We start from the raw sequence: 21,570 nt of genomic DNA, 5'->3' as shown, positions 1-21,570 counted from the left end.
CGAAAGAATCCCAGGCCCCAGGACAGGCTGGGGGCCAACTGGCTGGGCAGCAGCTCTGCAGAAAAGGACCTGGGGGTGATGGGGCAATAAGTTGAGTAAGAGCCATCAGGGTACCCTTGTTCCCAAGAAGGCTGAGGGCATCCTGGGCTACGTTGGTAGCGTTGCCAGCAGATGGAGGGAAGTGATTTTTCCCCTTTGGCACTGGGGAGGCCACATCTGGCTGGAGTCCTGGGTCCAGCTGTGGGTCTCCCACTACAGAAAGGATGTTGGAGAGAGTCCAGCAGAGGGCAACAAGACTGGTCTAGGGACTGGGGCACATGATGGATGAGGAGAGGCTGAGGGCACTGACCTTGAGTCTGGAGAAGAGAAGACTGAGGGGGGATTGAATAGCAGCCTTCAACTCCCTGAAGGGTGGCTCCAAAGAGCATGGAGCTGGACTTTTCTTAGATGACAAAACAAGGAGCAATGGGCTCAAGCTGCAGCAAGGAAAGTTGAGGTTGGATATTAGGAAAAACTTCCTCTGGAGGAGGGTAGTGAAGCACAGGAAAAGTCTGCCCAGAAAGGTGGTGGAGTCTCCATTCTAGAGGAGGTTTTGAAGACCTGGCTGGACAAAGCCTTGGCTGGGATGATGTAGTTGGGGCTGAGGGTTGGATTAGATGCGACCCCCTGAGGTCCCTTCCCATCCTCATTTTCTGTGATCTTTTGGGGCCCCATTCCAGTTTGGCCTGCAGTGGGTGGGGGAGTGTGGAGATGGAGGGACTATGTGGGGGGCCCACACTGGCTGGCATAGTGCAGAGAACCTGTTGTAACGAGTTTGCCTCAAGCACTGATGGATGGGCAGGTTCTGGTGAGTGGGGACTGGAAGTTTCAGCTCTGGAAGTGACTAAAAGTTGTTACCACGAGGCAGCTCCTCTTCTGTGCGGAAGGATTGGGGTTGGGGAGCGGGGGCGGTTGGTCTCCTGGTTGGGAGGAGTGTCTAGATTGTGGGGGGTGCAGTGATCGCAGCCAGCACAATCCTCATTGGAGATCTCCACAGGGAGGCAAGGCGAAGCCTTCCAGGGAGGGGGTACGTTCTTGCATATGTGACTGGCTGCACCTGGAGCTCTGGGGATCCAGAGACAGATCCATTCCCTAGGGGGCTGCTGAGCTGGTACTTTCCTCCAGTGCTGAGCACGCTAGGAAATAAACCAGGGAAAAAGTGTGAGGGGGGTGGTCAGAGAAACGTGGATGATTTTCACGTGGTCAACTTCTCCTTTCAGCTGTCAGCTCTCCAGGACCTGGCGAGGGGGTAGTGAAGGCCCAGGAGGAGGCCGAAGCTGAAGAAGAGGCATGCCTCTCTTTGGAGGAGAAAGAAGTGGATTTGGTAGGTTCCCCAGCACTTGGAGATCTACAGGGGCTTGACACTGCCTTTCTATCCCATTGCAGAAAGGCAGGGTAACACAGAGGTGGCTGTGCCCCTTGGATCCATCTCTCAGAGATGCCTGGTCCCTGCACAGGGCTGAAAATGCTGGGCAGGATAATCTCTTTGTTCCATCTTCCAGGGTCTGGTCACCACGGTGCTGGGTCAGAGCTGATTTGGTTGGCTGGGCTCACATACGGCAGTGTGTTACCCCTCAATCTCCAGCCCCAGGCACCCAGGCAGGGAATGTGCCTTTGTCTTGCCTGGCCAGACCGGAGTGAGTATAGGGGAGAGATTCTCGAGACTTCACACTGTGGTGGATCCCATGAGACCTTTCCACCCCACAAAAGCACTTGGGATCCCTAGTGATCTCAGTGTCCAACTCTGTCTGGCCTTCTTGCATTCCTTTCCTCCCTGCCACGTTTCTCTTTGATGTGGGACCCGCCTTTATTCACAGTCCTGCAATTTGGGGTAATTGCTCCACTTCAGCCTGGTTCCAGTGCCTGAGTGAAGTGTCTCATCTCCCCGCGTTCCAGGCTGCGAAGCTCTTACGTGTCTGAGGGCCCCATTAGCTGTCGTTACTGGCAGTGAGTGTTAAACCAGCACCCCTGCCCTCAGAGAACTTGTCCAGCAGGGGCCCAGATTGCCTTTCTAATCTGTGCATTAGCTGACCTGCCGGAGTGGGCAAATGCGGGGGGCAGAATAAAGGAGTTCTGCTTCTTCTTAGTCCGCAGAAGAGCAGCCTGAGGTGGGATTTGATAGCAGCGTTTAACTCCCTGAAAGGTGGCTCCAAAGAGCATGGAACTGGACTGTTCTCAGTGGGGGCAGATGATGGAACAAGAAACAACAGTATGAAGTTGCAGCAAGAGAAATTTAGGTTGGATATTAGGAAAAATGTTCTCATTTAAATTGCCAGAACAACCCCTACATGAAAGCTGTAACTGAGTTCAATTGCAAAAAAGGGCAATTTTTAATCTTGTGGACAGGCGCCCTAGGAGTGTGGTGAAGCACTGGAACGGGTTACCTGGAGAGGTGATGGAATCTCCATCCTTGGAGGTTTTGAAGACCCGGCTCAACAAAGCCTTGGCTGGGATGATCTAGTTGGGGATGGTCCTGCTTTGAGCAGGGGTTGGACTAGATGTGACCTCCTGAGGTCCCTTCCCACCCTCCTGTTCTGTGATTCTAAGGCGCTTGCCCACATGGCAGAGAATAGGGTTTTGCTCCGTTACAGTGGGTCATATCTGCTTGGAAAGTTTTTTCTGCCAGATGTTAACTTAATTTAATCCTAATTTCCCAGGTTTTCTTTCCACACCCCTGGGACCCAGACAAGGAGAGAAGGCTTAATGGTTTTCTTCTCCCCACCATCCTCCCAAATCCAAGCCCACACAGCTGCTACCACTCAGCTCCAAACTGGCTCCTTTCATTCCTCCCTGTTCCTTCCCCACCTTTATTGTCTCCTCTCCCTTCTCTGTTAGAATGGTGTTGCCCAGCCCCTGACACTCTCCTGTGCGATTGTCTTTCAATCAGGTTGACAAATGAAGCTCCTCTTCTCAGGCTTGAGGAGCCCCCGGGGACAGTGATTGGCTAGCAGAATGCATAATGATGCCAGGAGAATTTTTTTTGCTTTGAGAGTAGCATCTGTGGCCCCTCTGATGCCCAGTTGCTGCCCCCTATGTGAAGGATGTTGGGGATTTGACATCTGTTATCCCATCAGTCTCTCCCGGGCCTCTGAAGGATGCTGTATTCTCCAGGTTTGGCTCTGAGGAGTGCTCCGTTACACTTCTTCTTGTCCCTGTCTCCATCCTCCACCTCTGTGGCTTCCCTAATGCTGTTTCCCATCTACCCTCTGTCCCCAGAAACCCTATATCCGAAGCAGGCTGGGCCTGAGCGGGGTCCAGGATGACATGTGGACAGAAGAGCACAAGGCAGCTGTGGACGTGTTCCTGAAGGACCCCACCAAGCAACTGCTGGTTGTCTATGTAGATGAATTTGCCGGGCTGAAGGTGGAACATGCCATCCCCTACCAGGTCTGTTTGCTTCTGGGAGGCCACAAGGGGACCTGTGAGGTGAAGGGATCCCTTTGGCTCTCAGCCATCCGGGGCTTGACTATCACCCCACCAGCAGGGGGTCTTCACCCCTGTGCTGCTGATCCTCGTGCCCTGTGCACCCTGCTATAAGCCCAGCAGTGGGACTGAGTCAGACTCCCTAAAGCAGCCATGGGCAAGGTGGGTGCTAGGACTTGCCTGCAGCTGGTGCTTCTCCCCGTGGTGGCATTGAGAGAGCGCCTGTAACCAAAGCCCCATGTCCACGGACTGGATCTAGTGGCTTCAGCAGCTGAATCTGGCCCACGGGCTATAGATTGCAGATCCCTGACCCCCAAAGAATCTAGGCCCCCCTCAGAAAATGCCAGCTCTTCACTTTCCCTTGTTTCTTGGCTGTGGAGATGTACTAGAGCAAATTTCCTGTTGCAAAGAACTCAGTCAGCCCCTGGCTGGGCATAGTGTTTTGGACGCCCTGGATTCCTATGTGAAATCTCTGAGGTTATCTCATGATGTTATCTTGCAGATGACACCAAGCTGGGGGGAGCAGTAGATATGCTGGAGGGTAGGGCTAGGATTCAGAGACACCTAGACAAATTGGAGGATTAGACCAAAAGAAATCTCATGAGGTTCAATAAGGACAAGTGCAAAGTCCTGCATTTAGGATGAACAATCCCAGGCCCTTTGGGGGACAGGCTGGTGACCGACTGGCTCAGCCGCAGCTCTGCAAAAAAGGGACCGGGGGGGGATCACAGTGGACAATAAACCGGATATAAATCTATAAAAATGCCCTTGTTGCCAAGAAGGTAACAGCATCCTGGGCTGCCTGGGTAGGAGCGTTGCCAGCAGATGGAGGGCAGTGACCCCTCTATTCAGCCCTGGGGACGCCACATTTGGAGTCCTGTGTCCAGTTGCAGGCCCCCCGCTACAGAAAGGATGTGGACATGTTGGAGAGAGTCCAGTGAAGGGCAGCCAAAATGGTTTGGGGGCTGAGGCACAGGACAAATGAGGAGAGGCTGCAAGAACTGGGCTGATCAAGTTCAGAGAAGATAAGACCGAGAGGAGGTTGAATAGCAGCCGTCACCTCCCTGAAGGATAGCTCTGAAGAGTGTATTCTCAGGTGACAGAACAAGGAGCAATGGGCTCAAGCTGCAGCAAGGGAAGTTGAGGTTAGATATTAGGAAGAACTTTCTCATGAGGAGGGTAGTAAAGCACTGGAATAGGCTGCCAGGAGAGGTGATGGAGTCTCCATCCTTGGAGGTTTTGAAGACTCAGCTAGGATGGGATGATATAGTTGGAGCCAGTCCTGCTTGGAGCAGGGGGTTGGACTAGATGTGACCTCCTGAGGTCCCTTCAACCCTCATTTTCTATGATTCCATGAATCAAGTGAAGGTGTTCGCACACCTAGCATTGGGGTTTTCCCTTAAAAGGATCTCTTGGTGCCCCAGGGTGCATCCCATTCAGGGCCAAAATAACCTTTTAGTGGGCCCTAGGCAAACAAACTCATGGGCCCCCAGTTGAAGATGACATTTTTATGTTACTTTTTTCAGTCAATAATTATAATATGTAAAATAAGCACAACTGTGGATCCCTTCTTCACTTAGGGGCTTAGGCATGTGTCTTGTTTGCCTATGAGTTAATCTGGTCCTGATCCCAGTTGAGGATCGCTGCCCTTTCTCTGTGATGCTTTGGGGGTCTTTTTAAACCCCAATCAGAGGCATTGGGTGTTGGCTTGGGGTTTTGACTGGCTGTGCCAATGTTTCTGCTTGGTCTTAAAAATGGAGGTTCTTGGCTAGAGACTCTTGCTTCTCTGCCCAGGTTTGGCCCGATGCTGTATGTAGGGTCACGAAATAGTTTTCCCCGATGATCAGACTGGTACAGACTGGGGGGGCTTTGTCTTCCTCTGTAGCAGGGGGCACGGCCTCTACCTGAGGTCTCTTGAGTGTGTATTAACAACCTTTTCCAGCCACAGGACATTGTCAGCCGTGGTCCCCCTACTCTACCTGCAGCAGGTTCGCGTGTGATGTCTAACATTGTGTCAAGGTGGACGATATTTTTAGATCTTTAAATCAGTGCTGCTCAAGCTTTTTCCCCAGCAAGCCGAACATGAAGTGCCTGGTCCGACCACAGGCTGGATGGTGCTTCCAATCCAGCAAAGCGGGGAAAAAGGCAACAAGAGCCCTAGGTAGCTGCAGCTGGTTCTGGGGCCCCGTGGCTGGCTGAAACGGCTCGTTTTCTAAGTAGCTTCAAACATGTTTCACTTGGAAACGCAGTAAGGGCGACGTCTGTCCTTACCCACTGGCCACGGGACTGAGCCACCGTCCCAGTGAGGGAATTGCAGCCGTGGAGCAGGCGTGCACGGGCAAAAATTGTGCCTCTCTTGTCTCTTACAATTCTCCAAGCGTCTCAGCCAAAGAGGGGATAAATATGGAAATGTATTTAGACTTTCAAACAGCCTTTGGCAAGGTCCTTTACGAGGCTTTGAAGGAAACGAAGGCAGGCAGGGACACGCATGCTTAATTCTGCGGATGCGAACACTGCCCACAAAGAGGCAGCTGGGGCAAGATGGGCTTAAAAGGGCAGAACACCCTTTCATAGCGATTGTAGGGGAGTCAGGGTGGGCGGGGACCTCCAGAGGTCACATCCAGTCCAACCCCCTGCCCGAGGCAGGATCAACCCTGTTCAAATTGTCCCAGACAATGCAGAATCTGAACTCTACATCAGATGACTGTTGAGCCTGACACAACGCAGGATGTCACACCTGAACCTGCCACAGGGAAAGCTGGGGGACTCCCAGGTGCAGGCTGTGCCCCTGCTACAGAGGAAGGCATGGACACCCATAGTAGAACAGCAGTGGCTGTGACAAGGCTAAACCTCGAGCTCAGTGATGCCTAGGCTTTTTCCTCCCTGGGCCAGATTGATGGTGCCAAGCCTGTCCATGGGCTGGATCTGGCTGGAGGGTCAGACTCGGTGCTCTGGGTGGTGAGGCAGGGCCTGATCCAGGCATGTGGGGAGGTTGGGGAGTGGCCCAGCCCCTATCGGGCCTTGGCCCAGATCTGGCTGCATGGTGAAGAGTGGGGGGAGGAGGCATGGTCTGGCCCCCAGTCCAGCCCTGCAGAACTTGGGAGTTTGGCAGCAGGGGAGTTGTGGCAGTATGACTATGGTTACAGTGGACAGTAAGCTGGATAGGAGTCAACAGTGTGCCCTTGTTGCAAAGAAGGCTAGGGGCATCCTGGGCTGCATTGGTAGGAGCGTTGCCAGCAGATGGAGGGCAGTGATTCTTCCCCTCTATTCAGCACTGAGGAGGCCACATCTGGAGTCTTGTGTCCAGCTGTGGTCCCCCCATACAGAAAGGATGTGGAGTTGTTGTAGAGAGTCCAGCGGAGGGCAACGAAAATGGTTTGGAGGCTGGGGCACAGGACGGATGAAAAGAGGTTGAGGGCAGTGGGCTTATTGAGTCTGCAGAAGAGAATACCAAGGTGGGATTTGATAGCCTTCAACTTCCTGCAGGGTAGCTCCAAAGAGGATGGAGCTGGACTGGTCTCAGTGGCGGCAGATGACAGAACAAGGAGCAATGGGCTCAGGCGGCAGCAGGGGAAGTTGAGTTTAGAGATGAGGACAAACTCTCCCAAGGAAGGTAGTAAAGCACTAGAACAGGCTGCCCAGAGAGGTATCCATCCTTGGAGGTTTTGAAGATCTGGCTAGACAGAGCCTTAGTGGGGCTGGTCCTGCTTGGAGCAGGGGGTTGGACTAGAGGTAACCTCCAGAAGTCCCTTTCCACCCCCATTTTCTGCTAGCAATGCTCCTGCTTATGCATTCCAGAATGCCCTTGGCCGCCTTGGCAGCAAGGGCACCCTGTTGGCTCATATTCAGTTAATTGTCGATCCTCCCCTGTCCTTTCCTGCAGAGCTGCTGCTCAGCCTGTCCCAGTGCCTGGAATTTTTCCATCCTAAGTGCAGGACTCTGCACTTGTTCTTACTGAACTGCATGAGAGTCCTTTTGGCCCAGTCCTCCAATTTGTCAAGGTCTCTCTGAATCCTAGCCCTACCCTCCAGCATATCTATGGCTCTTCCCCACCCCACCCCCGCTAGGTCTACATGGATGGATCCCCAGTTTGTCTCCATGGATGGATCTACAGGAAGCCATGGATTGATGAGGTCGTACCTCGTTTGGCTTTTGACTGGCCCCTGTTGTCCATGCTTGATTACTAGCTTTGTGAAGGTGGTGGGGCCAGGGGGTGAGGTGCCAGGGGCAGCTTTGCCTTTGACTAACCCACCACATGGGCCATTCCCTGCTCTCAGGAGCAGAAGCTGCTGGCCTACTTCATCCGCCACGAGAACGCAGAGATCACAGCCGAGAACTTCCAGCAGACGGTACAGTTTGGCACGCTCCGCCAGCCTTATATCGACAGCCTACTGCGGCTCCTCAACGGGGTCTACCTGCCCCGCCTCTTCCGCCATGCAGCCTGGCCCGAGAGCATCAAGAATGAATTCTTCTCGGAGGTCTATCACTTTATGACCTCTCTCACAGGTAGAGTTGCAGCCACTCCTCATAGCTTTGTCCCTGCTCTGGTTCTTCCCCCTGCTCTATCCTCCTCCTTTCCCAAGCCAGGTTGGGGCTCCCAGCACAGGGTGCAGGGGCCTGTGGGATTTGCACCGCTGCTTTCCTGCTTGAGAACGAGGTGGTGGGCATACATTACATGTGTTACATTAGTAGCATCATGCATGCCCTTTTAGTGCTGCCGACATGTCCAGTGGTGGTGAGGGGCTTGGGGGCAGGGGTCTGGTGGTGGAAGGAGTCTGGGGATGGCAGTGGGGGTTTGCAGGTCATTGATGGCCTGCAGGCCCTATTTTTTGACCCTCCTGCCCCAGCCAGTGCCTTCCCACCCCCTGAGGCCAGCGTGGAACTGGTCCCTAGAGGAAGAAGTCACCGAATTCCTGTGCCAGCCCAGGTACATGCATGTCAGGTTTGTCCGGGCCATGTCCCAGCACCTCCCTCCATCTCTTCCCCTCCCCCAGACACACGCTCCAAAATGAAGGGCCGCACGGTTCTCTACATCCCCATCGAATCCCTGCCCATGAAGCCCGAGGCGGTTGTGAAGGACAAAGCCCTGATTCAGAGACTGGAAAGTGAGTAATTCCCCAGCCTTGTTCCCAGGGGACCTCCAAGGTGGGCACAGAAACCAGATCAGCCGATGGGGAGTGGGGCTGACATGAAGGGCGATGTGGGGTAGGGACAGGACCCTAAACTTGGGTGAAAGCCGTGAGTAGAGCCTAGGTGAATTAGCCCACAGCAACATATGAACTGCATCCATCATTCCCAGTCACAGAGTCTCAGAGTGCCTGCTGATGGGGAGAGGGGGCGAGGGGGGTGGGTTATTGCTTTGGCTTCCCATGTTCTCCGAGGAGGAAGGATGCCTCCTCTGCAACCAGTGGGCGCCTCTATTCTGAGTCAGCCGTCTCCTACTCAGGCCCTGGAAACTTAAGGGAAAGGCAGAAGTAACTGAGGAGGGTTAAGGTGTGATAACGACGGTGGTTTTTTATTAAGCACCAGCCCTGGACAAATATCAGCTCTGGCTGGATCTGGCCATGGTGTCAGTGGACATTGCCTGAGCCCCTGGTGGCTCAGAGGTCTAGGGAAGAGGTGCTGTGTTTGAGCATGCACACGTATTTAGCTGTATACCAGGGTGTTATGAGCTGAGGCCCAGACAGGGCAGATCCAGGCTCAGGCACCATCTGGAAATAATGAGGCTGAATGATCCTTTGGGAACATGGCTCTGCCCACAGTGGCTACATAAGCTAGGACCAGACAACAGACAGCTCTCTGGGCAAGAGACTGGTGCCTCTGGCCTGCTTGGAGCTCCTAAATCATGGGTATTTCCCAGGTGTCTGGGCTTTGGGGGTTGCCCCCTCCCCTCTTTTCTGCTCCATGCGTCAGGGGGTTTTTAAGCCAAACCCAGATGCATTGGGTGTTGGCTACAGCCCATGCTGGGAGTGGCAACCGGGCTGTACCAATGGTCCCACTGGGACCAAACCTGGTGGTTCCTATCTGGCGGGTCTTGCCCCTCTTCTCAGGCTCAGATCAACACCATCTTTAAGGTCAGGAAAGAATTTTCCCTCTTTGGTATGGCCTGGGGGAGAGCGGGGTTTGCCTTCCTCTGTTGTAGGGGGGCCTGTCTTCTACATTGGGTCTCTGGAGCTTATATTAACAACCTTTTATAGAAGCAGGACGTTGGCGACTGCAATCCCAGGTTTGGGTGTGATGTCCTGCGTTGCGTCAACAGTCGTCTTATGTAGAGTTTACATACTGGTTTGTCTGGGGTGGTTTGGATAGGACGATCCTGCCTGTGGGGGGTGGGGGAGACTAGATATGACACCCCCCCCCCTTCCAGCTCTATTTCTCTTTGATTGTATAACTTGACTCCATGCCCTGAATCTCTAGCCTAGCACCTTCTTTCTGTTCCCATCTTGGACCTCCTGGCCAGACTACCCACAACCTCATCTTGACCCTTGGCTTGTTCTCCTATACTAGGCCTGATACTCGCCATGACCTTGCCTTTAACTCCAGTAAACCTCTGACCTAGTGCAATCCACTAAGTCCAGTTGCCTACCCCCGGTCCTTTACACCAGACCCTGGAAGCTGAAGTTACAGAAGTTTCTTGCACGCAGGTTTGAGAGCCCCATCTTGGTCACTTGACTCACCTGTGTAGCACCAGGGGCTTGGAAATACTTCCACAGCCAACTGACGTCAGGTACAATAAGAGTGGCTCGCATGGGACAGAGATCTTTCTGCTAATCCACTACACCCCGCAATCCCAAATCAAGCCCCACAAGACCTGTTGCTGTATAAATAATTGTCCAGTAATTAATAACTTGAGGTTAATTATGGTGGTGTGGCTGCTGTATAAAGCCAATCCGTACACATGTCTCTTCCTTTGCTAACTCGCAGCTGGGGCTGCCAGACTGCAGATCTCACTGACGCAAGCCAGGGAGAGCAAGGAGCATGCGCCTCTCCTCATCTCCCTTCTCAGCCACGGTCGCCTCCAGTCTGTAGCCCCTGTATTTTTACCCTTATTCCAAACAGCCTGTGAGTGTCTTCCCTCCTCCTGCATGTGCTTTGTCATCTAGGAGCATGTGCATGGAGGATTACCGTGTTTTCTTGCATACCACACAACTCAAATAAGATCTGCACCTGAATGAAGAAAAAGATTTCCCCAGGGCCACATCTAGAGACATCTGTGCTGTTTTTTGGGCTCCACATTTGAAAAGACATGGAGAAGTTACAGAGGGTCCAGAGGCAGGCAACAAAGATGCTCAAGGGCTTGAAAAGGAGGGGCTGGAGGAGCTTGAGGAAAAGGCACTGAAGAGGGGACACGGCAGCAGTCTTCAAATACTTGAAGGGCTGCCATCGAGAAGAGGGAAAGGAACTTTTCTCTTTTGCTGCAGAGTGGAGGACGTGGGGCAATGGCTTGAAGGTGCAGCCAGGTAGGTTTAGGATGCATCTTAGGGAAAACTTCTTCAGTGTTAGAGCAGAGGGGCTGTGGGGTTAGACGCCCAGGGGAGCTATGGACTTTCCACCCCTGGAGAAGTAGAGCAGTCACTGGACGGGTGTGATCTAGGCCTAGCTAGGCCATAGGGAGCAGAAAGAGCAGCAGATGGGGTGGGGAGTAGGGGGCAGAGAGAAGAGCAGCAAATGTGGCAGGGGAACGGGGATTGGGGGGACAGAATGGGGCTCAGTTTTTGGCCTGCCTGTCAAAAAGATTGGCCCTCACTGCCCTAAATAATACCCTCTGCTGAGGGCTCATACCCTTGATGATGGAGCTCTGCTGCTCCCGCCCCAGAGGTCCTCGTGCTCGGACGCTGGCCCGGAGATATCCCAGCCCACCAAGACCTGTACCCTGCTGCACTGAGCTGCCAGGGCCAAGCTGGGCTAGGGGCAGTGGAGATCACAGTTATTTCACCTCCATGATGGCATTGGGGCTGCCTTTAGCTCCTCCCTCTCCTGCTCCTGCAGCATGCCATAGACCACGGATGGTCACCTGTTTATAGGAGACTCACCTTTTGGCTTGGCTGGCCTGGGCGGCAGGCAAATCAAGGAGGATATTTATGGAATCATAGAAAATGAGGGTTGGGAGGGAGCTCAGGAGGGCATCTAGTCTAGCCCCCTGCTCAAAGCAGCCAGACCCACCTATCTCATCCCAGCCAAGGCTTTGTCTAGCCAGGTCTTCAAACTGCCAGGATGGAGATACCACTCTGGGGAGTCTGTTCCAGGGCTTTACTACCCTCCTCAGGAAAAAGTTCTTCCTAATATCCAACCTCAACTTCCCTTGCTGCAGTCTGAGCCCATTGCTTCTTGTTCTGTCATCAGAGAACAGTCCAGTTCCATGCTCTTTGGAGTCACCCTTCAGGGAGGTGATGGCTACTATGCAACACCCCCTTGGTCTTCTCTTCTGCAGCTCAGTCAGCCCATTTCCCTCAGCTTCTCCTCACCCATCCTGTGCCCCAGCTCCCAAACCATTTTTATTGCCCTCTGCTGGACTCTCTCCAGTATGTCCACATCCTTTGTGTGGGGGTCCCAGAAGAGCCTGAAGCCCTTTGGAGACAACTTGCTATTAGATCTCATGCAACCTTTTCTCCGTCTCCCCCCTTTCCCAGCCCATACTTCCAGACCGAGGTCGCTGACAGTTGCGAACATCCTGTTAATGAAAGGCCTACCCGTTTCACAGCCTGCCCTTCGCTGGGCCCATTCATGGGGTCTGTTGACCAGGTTTTACACAGAGCGAGGCACGTCTGAGTTAAACCACCCAACTGGCCACCTCTCCGGGGCAGATCTCGGCTCTTAACAAGCACGTAGCGCCGCTCCGCTGTTATAATCCCCGGGGCTGCACACTCGTCTTCCCCCTATCATTTGGCTCGGGGACAGCAGCTCTCACACTGTGTCTTAGAGATGGTTGTGCCGCAGCTATTAGCCTCTTCTATTTCACGAAGCGGGAGGGAAGCAGCAAACTTTGCTAATTGGAGTTCAAATCAATGCCGCTGCCCTACACCCCCCCGCCCCACCCCCCGCTGCTATCATTTGGTCATTGATTTGGATTAGTTCCCCAGAGGCCCCCCTCACTTTTGCAGCCTCATCTGAAGATACAGGATCTGGCATCTGAGAGTGGATTCAGAGGGGAAATCGTACAGCGCCTTGCGGAGGGGAGCTCTCAAGCCAGCAGATCAGCTCGAGAATGCGTGTGTGACCAGTGCGTGTTGCCTCCGCCTCCGCTCTGAGCCCCAAGTGTCACTGAATCACATCCGACCCACGCAAGGCAATGCAGCATTTTACCTTCCCGGTCTCCAGCTGGTGAGGCCTCCTCTGGAGTCCTGCGCCCAGTTTGGGACACTTCCGTAGAGAACTGGGGCTGGGAGGGGACCTCCCAAGGTTGCATCCAGTCCAACCCCCCTGCCTGGGGCAGGATCTGCCCTGTTCAAACCATCCCAGACAAATCCAGAATCAAAACTCTACAGAAGGCTGTCAACCCTGACACAACACAGACATCACACCCGAACCTGCCACGGGGAATGCAGGGGGACCGCAGGCCTGCTTCTATAAAAAGTTGTTAATATATGCTCCAGAGATCCCACGTAGAGGCTGTGCCCTTGCTACAGAGGAAGGCAACCTCCCCACCAAGTCTGTACCAATCTGACCATGGGGGAAAATTCCTTCTTGACCCCAAATACAGTGTTGCTCTGAGCCTGAGCAGAGGGGCAAGATCCTAGCCAGGATCCTCCACGTTTGCTCCCAGCAGGAACACTGGCACAGTCCAATTGCCATCCCCAACCTGGGTTGTAGCCAATACCCAATGCCCCTAGGGGAGGCTTAAAAACACCCTGACACATATAGCAGAAAGGAAGCCCTGCACTTCAAGAAATAAGTGGATAGATTGGAAAGAGTCCAGCACAGGTGACCAAAATGACTTGAGGCCTGAGAACCAGGACTGATGAGGCCAGGCTGGAAGAGCTTGGGTGGTTTGGTTTGGAGGAGAGAAGGCTGAGCGCATATTTGGATCACAGCCTTCAAATCCCCGAAAGACGATGACAGAGAGAATGGAGACAAGCTTTTCTCTGTGACCATAGGGAGCAGGACTAGGAGTAGTGGTCTCAATCTGCAGCAGGGGAAACTGAGGCTTGAGATGAGGAGGAGCTTTCTGACTAGGGGGGTGGTCTAAGCTTGGAGCAGGCGGCCAAGAGGGGCTGCAGAGTCTCTGTCTCTGGAAACATCCAAGAGCAGGTTGGATGGACATGGGGCTGGGAGGGTTTAGTTGGGACTGATCCTGCCTTGAGCAGGGGGTTGGACTAGATCAGTGTTTCTCAGCTCATGGTACGCGTACCCCTGGGGGTACGTGAGACACAGGCAGGGGTTACACAGGTGCTGCGTTTTGGTTTTTGCCTGCTTGGGCCAGAAGTTGTGGCTACCACCCCTCCCGCTGCATCTGGTGCACTGTGGGTTTCACTGCCCAGCGTCAGTGTGCCAGGGGATAGGGAGGGAGGCCCCATGCAGGCTGCTTTGCCCCGGGCCGCGGTGGAAAAAGCAGGACTTGGCTTGCAGCCACAGTGGGACTTCCGGTTTCGCTTTTGCCATGTCAATTGGCAGGGGGTACATAAGCTACCAACGGTTGAGAACCGCTGGACTAGATGATCTTGTGAGGGACCTTCTAGGTCAACTTGTCCATGGGTTGAGATGACGGATTTGGCTGGGACTGTTTGGAGAGGCCTGATCCTGCCTTGGGCAGAGGGTTGGACTGGATGTGACCTTGGGAGGTCCCTTCCTGCTTCTCTAGGATTCTGTGATGCTTCTATCCCAGTGAGCAAATCAGCTTGATACCCACAGCCTGATTTTGGAGGACTGATTCATGGGTGGGGGATGTGTTGTATGTGAGAAGATACTCTATTTAAGACCATAAGAACTGCCGTTTACTGGATCCCACCATAGACCCACCTTGTCTGGTATCTGTGTTGCATACAAAGAGAGCAGATGCTGACAGAGAGAGTGACCTGGGTCTGACCAATTCCTCTCTCCCTTGTAGCCTCCAGCATTGAAGGTCTAGGAAGTCTAGGTCCCTTCCAGCCCTGCTTCTCTGTGATTCTATATAGACATCCGTTATTCAGCCCCGCATCTCTCCAGTGGAGAGGAACAAGCCAGCAACCTTGCTTGTGTCTCAAGCCCGGGCGCTGACCCCTTTGCCATCTCCCTCCTTCTCCTTCCAGCATCCATGATTCATTGGACTCGTCAGATTAAGGAGGTGCTGCGGGCCCAGGAGGCGGTGGAGAGCCGGGAGAGCACGGGGCCACTGGAAGAGATCGCCTTCTGGAAGAACCGCTGCGCTGACCTGTCAGAGATCAGCAAGCAGCTGAGCAAGCAGGGTGTGAAGCACATTGAGACCATCCTGCTCCTCTCCAAGTCCTCCTATGTGGCTGCCTTCCAGAGGCTGGCCAAGCAAATCCAGGTGGGCAGGGAGGAATGTGTTGGGACTGGAGACAAGGTTTGAGAGCTGGCTTGTAGGGCTCATAGGAAAGAAGTTCCTAGCCCTCAGTGTACCTTGACACTCCCACATTGCTCCAGTCCAGACCTGTTCCACCATCAGTCCCAGCTAACCAGGTTTCCTTCCTCAGGCTTGCACACCCATGCATGCAGCTCTGCCATGGCACATCACCCCCGATATGGAGACCTGGGCTCCTGCATGTTGGCCCACGGCTATCACCACTCTGTCAGGACATGTCCTGACATGGCCCCATTGGCATGCATCCATTCTGCCCTGCTTGCCCTCCTGATCTCTGGGCTCTGTGCAGAGATCTACTGCACCCCCTCAGCTATGATCTGTTTGATCCCTTGTCATCCCACTGAGAGCATTGCCGTTGGCTCTCAGTGGGTTGTGATCAGGGACCATGCTTGCTTTGGGCTGTGAAAGGCCCAGGAACCCAACAGGCCGCAAGTCCTGCCACCTCAACCCCAGTCTCATCCCAACAGCCTCCATGCCACCACGTTCCTCCATAATCCGAGAGCCTTTGTAATCTCTGAATTTGCCCCCTTCCCCCCTTTTTTGCTTCACAGGATGGGTCCCAGCAGGCCCAGTCCAACCTCCGGTTTCTCTCCATCCTGAAGGAGCCATTCCTGGAGCTGGCTATGCTGAAGCCCAAGGACATTCCTGAGAAGCTGCCTCACCTCATCAGCTTGGTCCGCATCATCTGGGTCAACTCCCCATACTACAACAGCAGGGAGCTCAGCCCAGCCCTCTTCCGCAAGGTAGGCCTGGTGTCAACTGCCCTGCCTCAGGTTTTCCCCAGCTGAATTGGGCTTTTGGGCAGGGGTGTCGAACCCGGCCTATAGATTATCGTGTGCAGTTTTGGGCTCCATATTTCCAAAAGGATGTGGTGAGGGTCCAGAGGCACTGAGTGTTGGCTGCAGCCCAGGCTGGGGATGGGGACTGGACTGGGCCAGTGGTTTTGATAGAAGCAAAGTTGGAAGGTCCTGGCTAGAGGGTCTTACCCTTTTGCTCAGGGTCAGACTGATGCCAAATTTGGGTTAGGAAGGAATTTTAGCCCCTGGTCAGATTGGTACGGTATGGACTTGCGGGGGTGGGGGCGGGGAAGTGTCTTCCTTTGTGACAGGGACAGCCTTTGCCTGGTATCTCTTGAGTGTTTATGAGCAACCTGTTATACAAGCAGGATGCTGGTGGCTGGGGTCCCCCTGCTTTCCTTGTGGCAGGTTCAGTTGCGAGGTCTGTGTTGTGTCAGGGTAGATGGTAGTTTAATGAAGGGTTTAGATGATGGATTTGTCTGGGCTGGTTTGGGTAGGAAGTAAAGTGGCAGATGGGATAGAGAGCAGAGCAGCAGATGGGGCAGGGAACCTATGGCAGGGAGCAGAGCAGTGGATGGGGCAGGGAACAGAGAGCAGAGCAGCGAGTGGGGCAAGGAGCACAGGGCAGGGAGCAGAGAGCAGAGTAGTGGATGGGGTAAGGTGCAGAGCAGCAAGTGGGGTAGGGAGCAAGATCCGGCAGCAGGGGCGGTTGCGACGGTGCCCTGTCTGGCTGTGTGGATGTGGGAGAAGGGGGCTTGACATGGCCCCAGGGTGGAGGGGGGCAAAGGGACATGGTCTGCCCCCAATCCAGCTGCACTTTCAGCCGTGCCCTGTTGGGAGCATAGCCAGTGGTGAGTGTGGGAGGGTGGGAGCCCCGCACTGCCAGATTTCCTGACCCTTGGGGAGCCCTGTGGGATGGATGCTGTAGCTCTGTGGGTCATGTTTGGCCTGTGGGCTGGACGTTGAGCACCCCTGGCATTCTGACTTGTACTGAACAATGAAATCATCCCCTCACTAGATGAGCAACAAAATCATCAAGATGTGCTGCCAGAGCATCTCACTAGACCGCATCTTCGAGGGCTATGTGGAGTCTAGCTGGTGCTCCCTACATGACTGCATCTCCTGCATGGCCTCCTGGAAGGAGAGGTACCACCAGGCGGCCGAAATGCACAACAGGTGGGGTCCCGGGACCAGCAGGGAGGGAATGCTGACTGCCGATGTGTATCCCCTGCAGGGCTCTGGGCCTCGCATGTCACTGGATCCTGCCCCCATGTGCCCCACCCCCAAATTCCTGGCCCCTCTGGGAGCCCTGTGAGCTGGATGACATGGCTCCATGGGCTGGGGAGCAAGATTTCTGCCAGCATCCTACTGCTGTGTGGACAGGAAGGAGCGATTACCGTATTGACTCCTATCTAAGACAACCCTCCACTAATTAGATACTAGACATGGAAAATTTGCAAGTCTGTTCTGATTTTTTTTATGGAATCTTATTATTGGGTGGGGTTGTCTTTAATTCAGCCCCTCCCCATCGCCGCAGAGGGGGCAGATGATGTGGGGAGGTCAAGCAGCTTTGTTTTCTCCTTGCGTCTGCCTACGTGCCACTTCTGCGCCCGCCCCACAGCCTTGGAGCCCCTCTTCCCCTTCCACTCCAGCCTCTTCTGCCCCCTTCCTGCCTTTACTTCTGGCCATGCTGCAGCTTGGGGCACTGAGCATTGCCCCAGCCCTGTCCCCGCAGCAGCCATGTGGGCTGCGTGCGGCTGCTATGGGCTAGGGTGTGGCTGTGCTCTGTGTCCCAGACTGCAGCTTGGGTAAGCAGGGAGGGAGAGAGGTAGTCAAGGGAGCAGAGGCTGCATGTAGGAGGGAAAATACAGTGTGGGGAAGAGGCTGCAGGGGGGAGATGGGCAGGATGCAGAGGCGGTATGAGTGGAAGCGGGCAGGCAGCAACTGTGACTACAGTCCTGACCCCGGGTAGGGGTTGGAGCCTGAGCCACAGCAGCCACCTGCCCCCCACAGTGCCTTTGCCCTTGCCCTTGACTCTAAAATGAGGGGCTTTCCCCCCATGTTAAATGGGGGGTGGGGATGGGGACCTCATTTTAGAATTGAGTAAATACAGTCATAAATTCAAGACATCCAAGGCAGGGGAATACAACTCTCCCAGTCCTTGCTGATCTGGCTGGGGGAAGTGAGGGTCAAATACCAGCCTGATCTCCACATCAGCCATCAGGCTGGCCCTGAGTAGAGGAGCAAGACTCCCTCTAGCCAGGCCCCTCCAGATCAGAGGCCCAGCAGGAGCAGTGGCATACCCCAATCCCAATCCCTAGTCTGGATTGCAACCAACAACTGATGCTGCTGAAGAGGGTGAATAAAAAACCCCTTCGCTTAGCAGCTCACAGGAGCCAGCAGCGTTTCGTCACCTAGCCAAGTCCTGCATGAAATGGATGACCTAGAGCTGAGAGGCACTGAGCCCTTCCCCCCTGTTCCCTGTCCCTAAATGAGCTGATTCTCTCTCCCTGACTCCAACTTTTCTCCCTGCGCCTCCTCAGAGCTGTAATTGAGAAGAAAAGTCCCTGCTCCATCATTATGATTAGGGATGTCGGGTTTAAGTAGGTGCCAGGTCCTTGACAATTAAGCCTAAGTGTTACTTGTCTGCTTCACATTCAGATTGGAGGGGCTGGATCAATATTTGATGAGGCAAGGCATTAACGAGGTGCTGGGGAAATGCAAGCAAGTGGGGATTATGTACTTGAGCTTTGTGCCTTTGGGGTCTTTATCTCCCCCAAAGTTTCATGATAGGATCTTTTTCCTGGGTTTCCCAGGAGCCCTGGATTTCCCCATTGGTGGGAAGAGACCTGGGAGTCTTGCCCAGCACTTCTTTCACCCTGGGGATGCACTTGACCCCTCTTTGGGGTGGGGAGTAGTGAGGGGGCCTGACGGCTTGAGGTTGAATCTCAACCAAACTGGGATTCAGGCATTGGATTTGTGCCACGGTCTCTGAGAGAGCCTGAGGCCTCAGCCACAAAACCTCTGCTGCCTTCTAATCTGAGATGACAGACAATGAAAGAGCCACCAGCTCTGAACGGCAGTGTGGGTGATTGATGGCTGTGTCAGCATCTCCCTCTGAGGCTGTTACCTCTGCTTCTGCTGGCAGGCTTTCCGGGAAGGGTTGGGTCCTGGATCAGAGCGGTATCTTTGCCCAAGTGGACGCCTTTGTCCAGCGCTGCAAAGACCTCCTGGAGGTATGTGGAAGGGGTTGAGGGGAGAGGGGGGTCCCTGCAGGCCCTGGACATCCCTGACATTGCTCCACAAGTTGGCAGTGCCAAGCTGGCATCTGCCCCTCCCCACAGTCCCATCCCGGGCTCTGTGCAGGAGAAACAGGACAGTGGGGAAGTTGCATTCTGTATCCCATAGTCCCTAGCTGCCTTATCTTACCACCCCAGTCAGGGTTTTCCAGGCAATTGTTTGGATTTTTTTTACTACCATTCTGCAAGTACTTTACTGACAACTGAACTTTTTTACTGACACATAACACAGCCTTCCCCTTCCCCATTCTGGTCTGGGCCCCTGAAAAAGGACTAAGGTCCACCTACTTGAAACCCTGCAGTGTTACAGGCAGGGACGCAGCAGCAGCAAATGGCTGGCGGGGGTCTACAGGCTACAAAGCCCTGAAAGAAGGCTCCATTCAGGGTCCTGTGCTCTGTTTTGAACACCAGGTGGCCCTGCTCAAAGCTGGGATCTTCAATCAAGTTCCAGTTGCTTAATGTTTTTAGGGACAACTCCATTTCTTTTATGGGCTTGGCAGACAGATGTTTATAGCCTCAATTTTTTAGGGTCTGTCAGTAAATTTATAGACGGTGGATAACTGCCCCAGTGAGAGTGACCCACCTGGGTGGTGATAGACATGGGGCGAATGACTGTCCCATCACAACTGCTGTGACATCATCATATTATATCCTGCCCACAAGATGGTCTATAACACGCCAGGCTGGCAGGCCTGGGATATATCCTGGGCTGTGGGAGACCAGAGCTGAACCCTGCTTTTGCCACTAGGTGTGCGACTGCCAGCAGCATTTTGCTCGCTGGGAGGATGGCAAGCAGACGCCGCTGCCCTGCTTCTTTGGCCACCGTGGGCCCCAGATGATGAGAAACCTGGTGGAGATTGAAGAGACCTTCCAGAAGCACCTTCTCGCCCTGCGCAACATGAAGGGGAACATCCTGGATGTAAAGAACACCTTCTGGCATGAGGATTTCAACCGGTGAGGGGGTCCCTGTGCCCTCCAGCAGCCAAGAGCACCAAGTGGTGGGGTGGGGAGATGGGCAGTGCCCGGGACAGCTCTGGGCTCTGCCTGGTCTCCAGGACTAAGGGCCTGGAGCTGAGGGGAAGGCTCCTGGGCAGGGGTGTTCAGCCTTTTGGCCCCATGAGCCACATGAGTGGCATGGAGCCTATCTGCAACCAGATCAGGCCCTGGGGCTTGTACTGCTTCTGCCTGGCCCCACATGCTGGGATCAGGCACTAGATCCAGCTTTCAGGGCCAGGGGATCCCCATGAATTCAGAGATTTGGCATCCAACAAGCCCCATGTGCTGGATGATGTGATGCTGCAGGCCCCATCTGGCTTGTGGGCCAGGAGTCCTGGTAGCTCTTGACCAGCTCTCAGCTCCACGAGGATGTGGACTGTGGACTTGGCTCTCCACCTGCCCCTGAGGTGAGCCCCCTGTCTTGGGACAGATGGGGCAGGCGATCACAGGAGTGTCAAACTCACCCCAGCTCCCCCTGGCAGGGGCCGGATCCAGCCTGTGGGTCTCCTTGCAGGCCAGATCTCAGCCACAAGGATTAGCCCAGCCGTCACTCACGCCTACCTCCAGTGTCATGAGTGGGGCTGGGATTTACGTGCCAGGCCCCTCTTCCCTTTGCCCAGCCCCTGAGCCACGTGACATGGCTCTGTGGGCTGGATCCAGCCCTCAGGCCATAAGCTTGCCTCTGGACCATCATATGGGGGACCTGGCTTTTGAGAACAGGGCATGGGGAAGGACAGCAAGAAGGAGACGGCTGTTGTCTGGGGTGGTGTTGCTATTACACCCAGGTGGACTCTGGGGCTGACTCTGAAGAACAAGAAGGAGCCAAAGCAAGTTGCCCTGAACTAGACAGCAGCTTATTGGGGTATTCACAGTCAGGCAACATGACACAAAAGCAGCTCCATCCAGCAGAGAATACACAAATGTCCTTAGGACTTGGCAGGGTGAGAACTCTGGACCCTCCTAATCCATCCTCATGGCTTGAGGCATGTCCCAGACTCCCACCCCTCTGCCTTTGTGCGCAGGAGTTTTATACAGTTCAGGTCCATATGTCTGTGTTCCCACCAATCTCTTGGCCAGTGGAGCAGGAAAACTGAGTCACGACCTGCGCCTGTTGTTCTCTCCTGGGGTCACCTGAGGGGTGATCCCTAGTCTGTGCATCTCTTGAAACCACCCCTCACCACTCGCCTGGTTGATTGTTGTGATTCAGACTGAACTGATTTTGGGATCAGAAGGACTGGGAGGAGGGAAGTAGTGACACCCCAGCCCAGCAAAGAGTGAGGGGTGTTGAGGACTCCCCAGCATTGCAGGGGGATGTTGCCTCTCTACAGTGTGCGGGTGGAGTGTGCGTATGCATCATGGGAGAGTATGGACCTGGCCCATTAAAGCGGGGAGGGTATTGGGGGTGTATCCCCACAAGGGCTGCCATGTCAGCTGTTGGAGAGGGTTTGCTGTGGGTTGCACTTGGATTCCCATCTCCTGGCATCACCGGTGTCCCAGT

The 21,570-nt window shown here is 54.3% G+C and overlaps 1 protein-coding gene across 1 annotated transcript in view; it reads left to right on the top strand.

The window, feature by feature from the left end:
* DNAH2 (dynein axonemal heavy chain 2) overlaps positions 1–21,570 on the top strand; it is a 109,339-nt gene that overhangs the window by 9,326 nt on the left and 78,443 nt on the right. Inside the window, 7 exon segments of the mRNA XM_014526887.2 lie at positions 1,260–1,363; positions 3,256–3,426; positions 7,740–7,968; positions 8,457–8,567; positions 14,688–14,926; positions 15,532–15,723; positions 19,825–20,030. Coding sequence (XP_014382373.2) covers positions 1,260–1,363; positions 3,256–3,426; positions 7,740–7,968; positions 8,457–8,567; positions 14,688–14,926; positions 15,532–15,723; positions 19,825–20,030 — 1,252 coding nt within the window.

This window comes from Alligator sinensis, unplaced genomic scaffold (assembly GCF_000455745.1).
Source record: "Alligator sinensis unplaced genomic scaffold, ASM45574v1 scaffold1745_1, whole genome shotgun sequence".
Classification (NCBI taxonomy): Eukaryota; Metazoa; Chordata; order Crocodylia; family Alligatoridae; genus Alligator; species Alligator sinensis.
The sequence above is the reverse complement of the archived record's forward strand: the minus strand, read 5'-3'. Positions and strand labels throughout refer to the sequence as shown.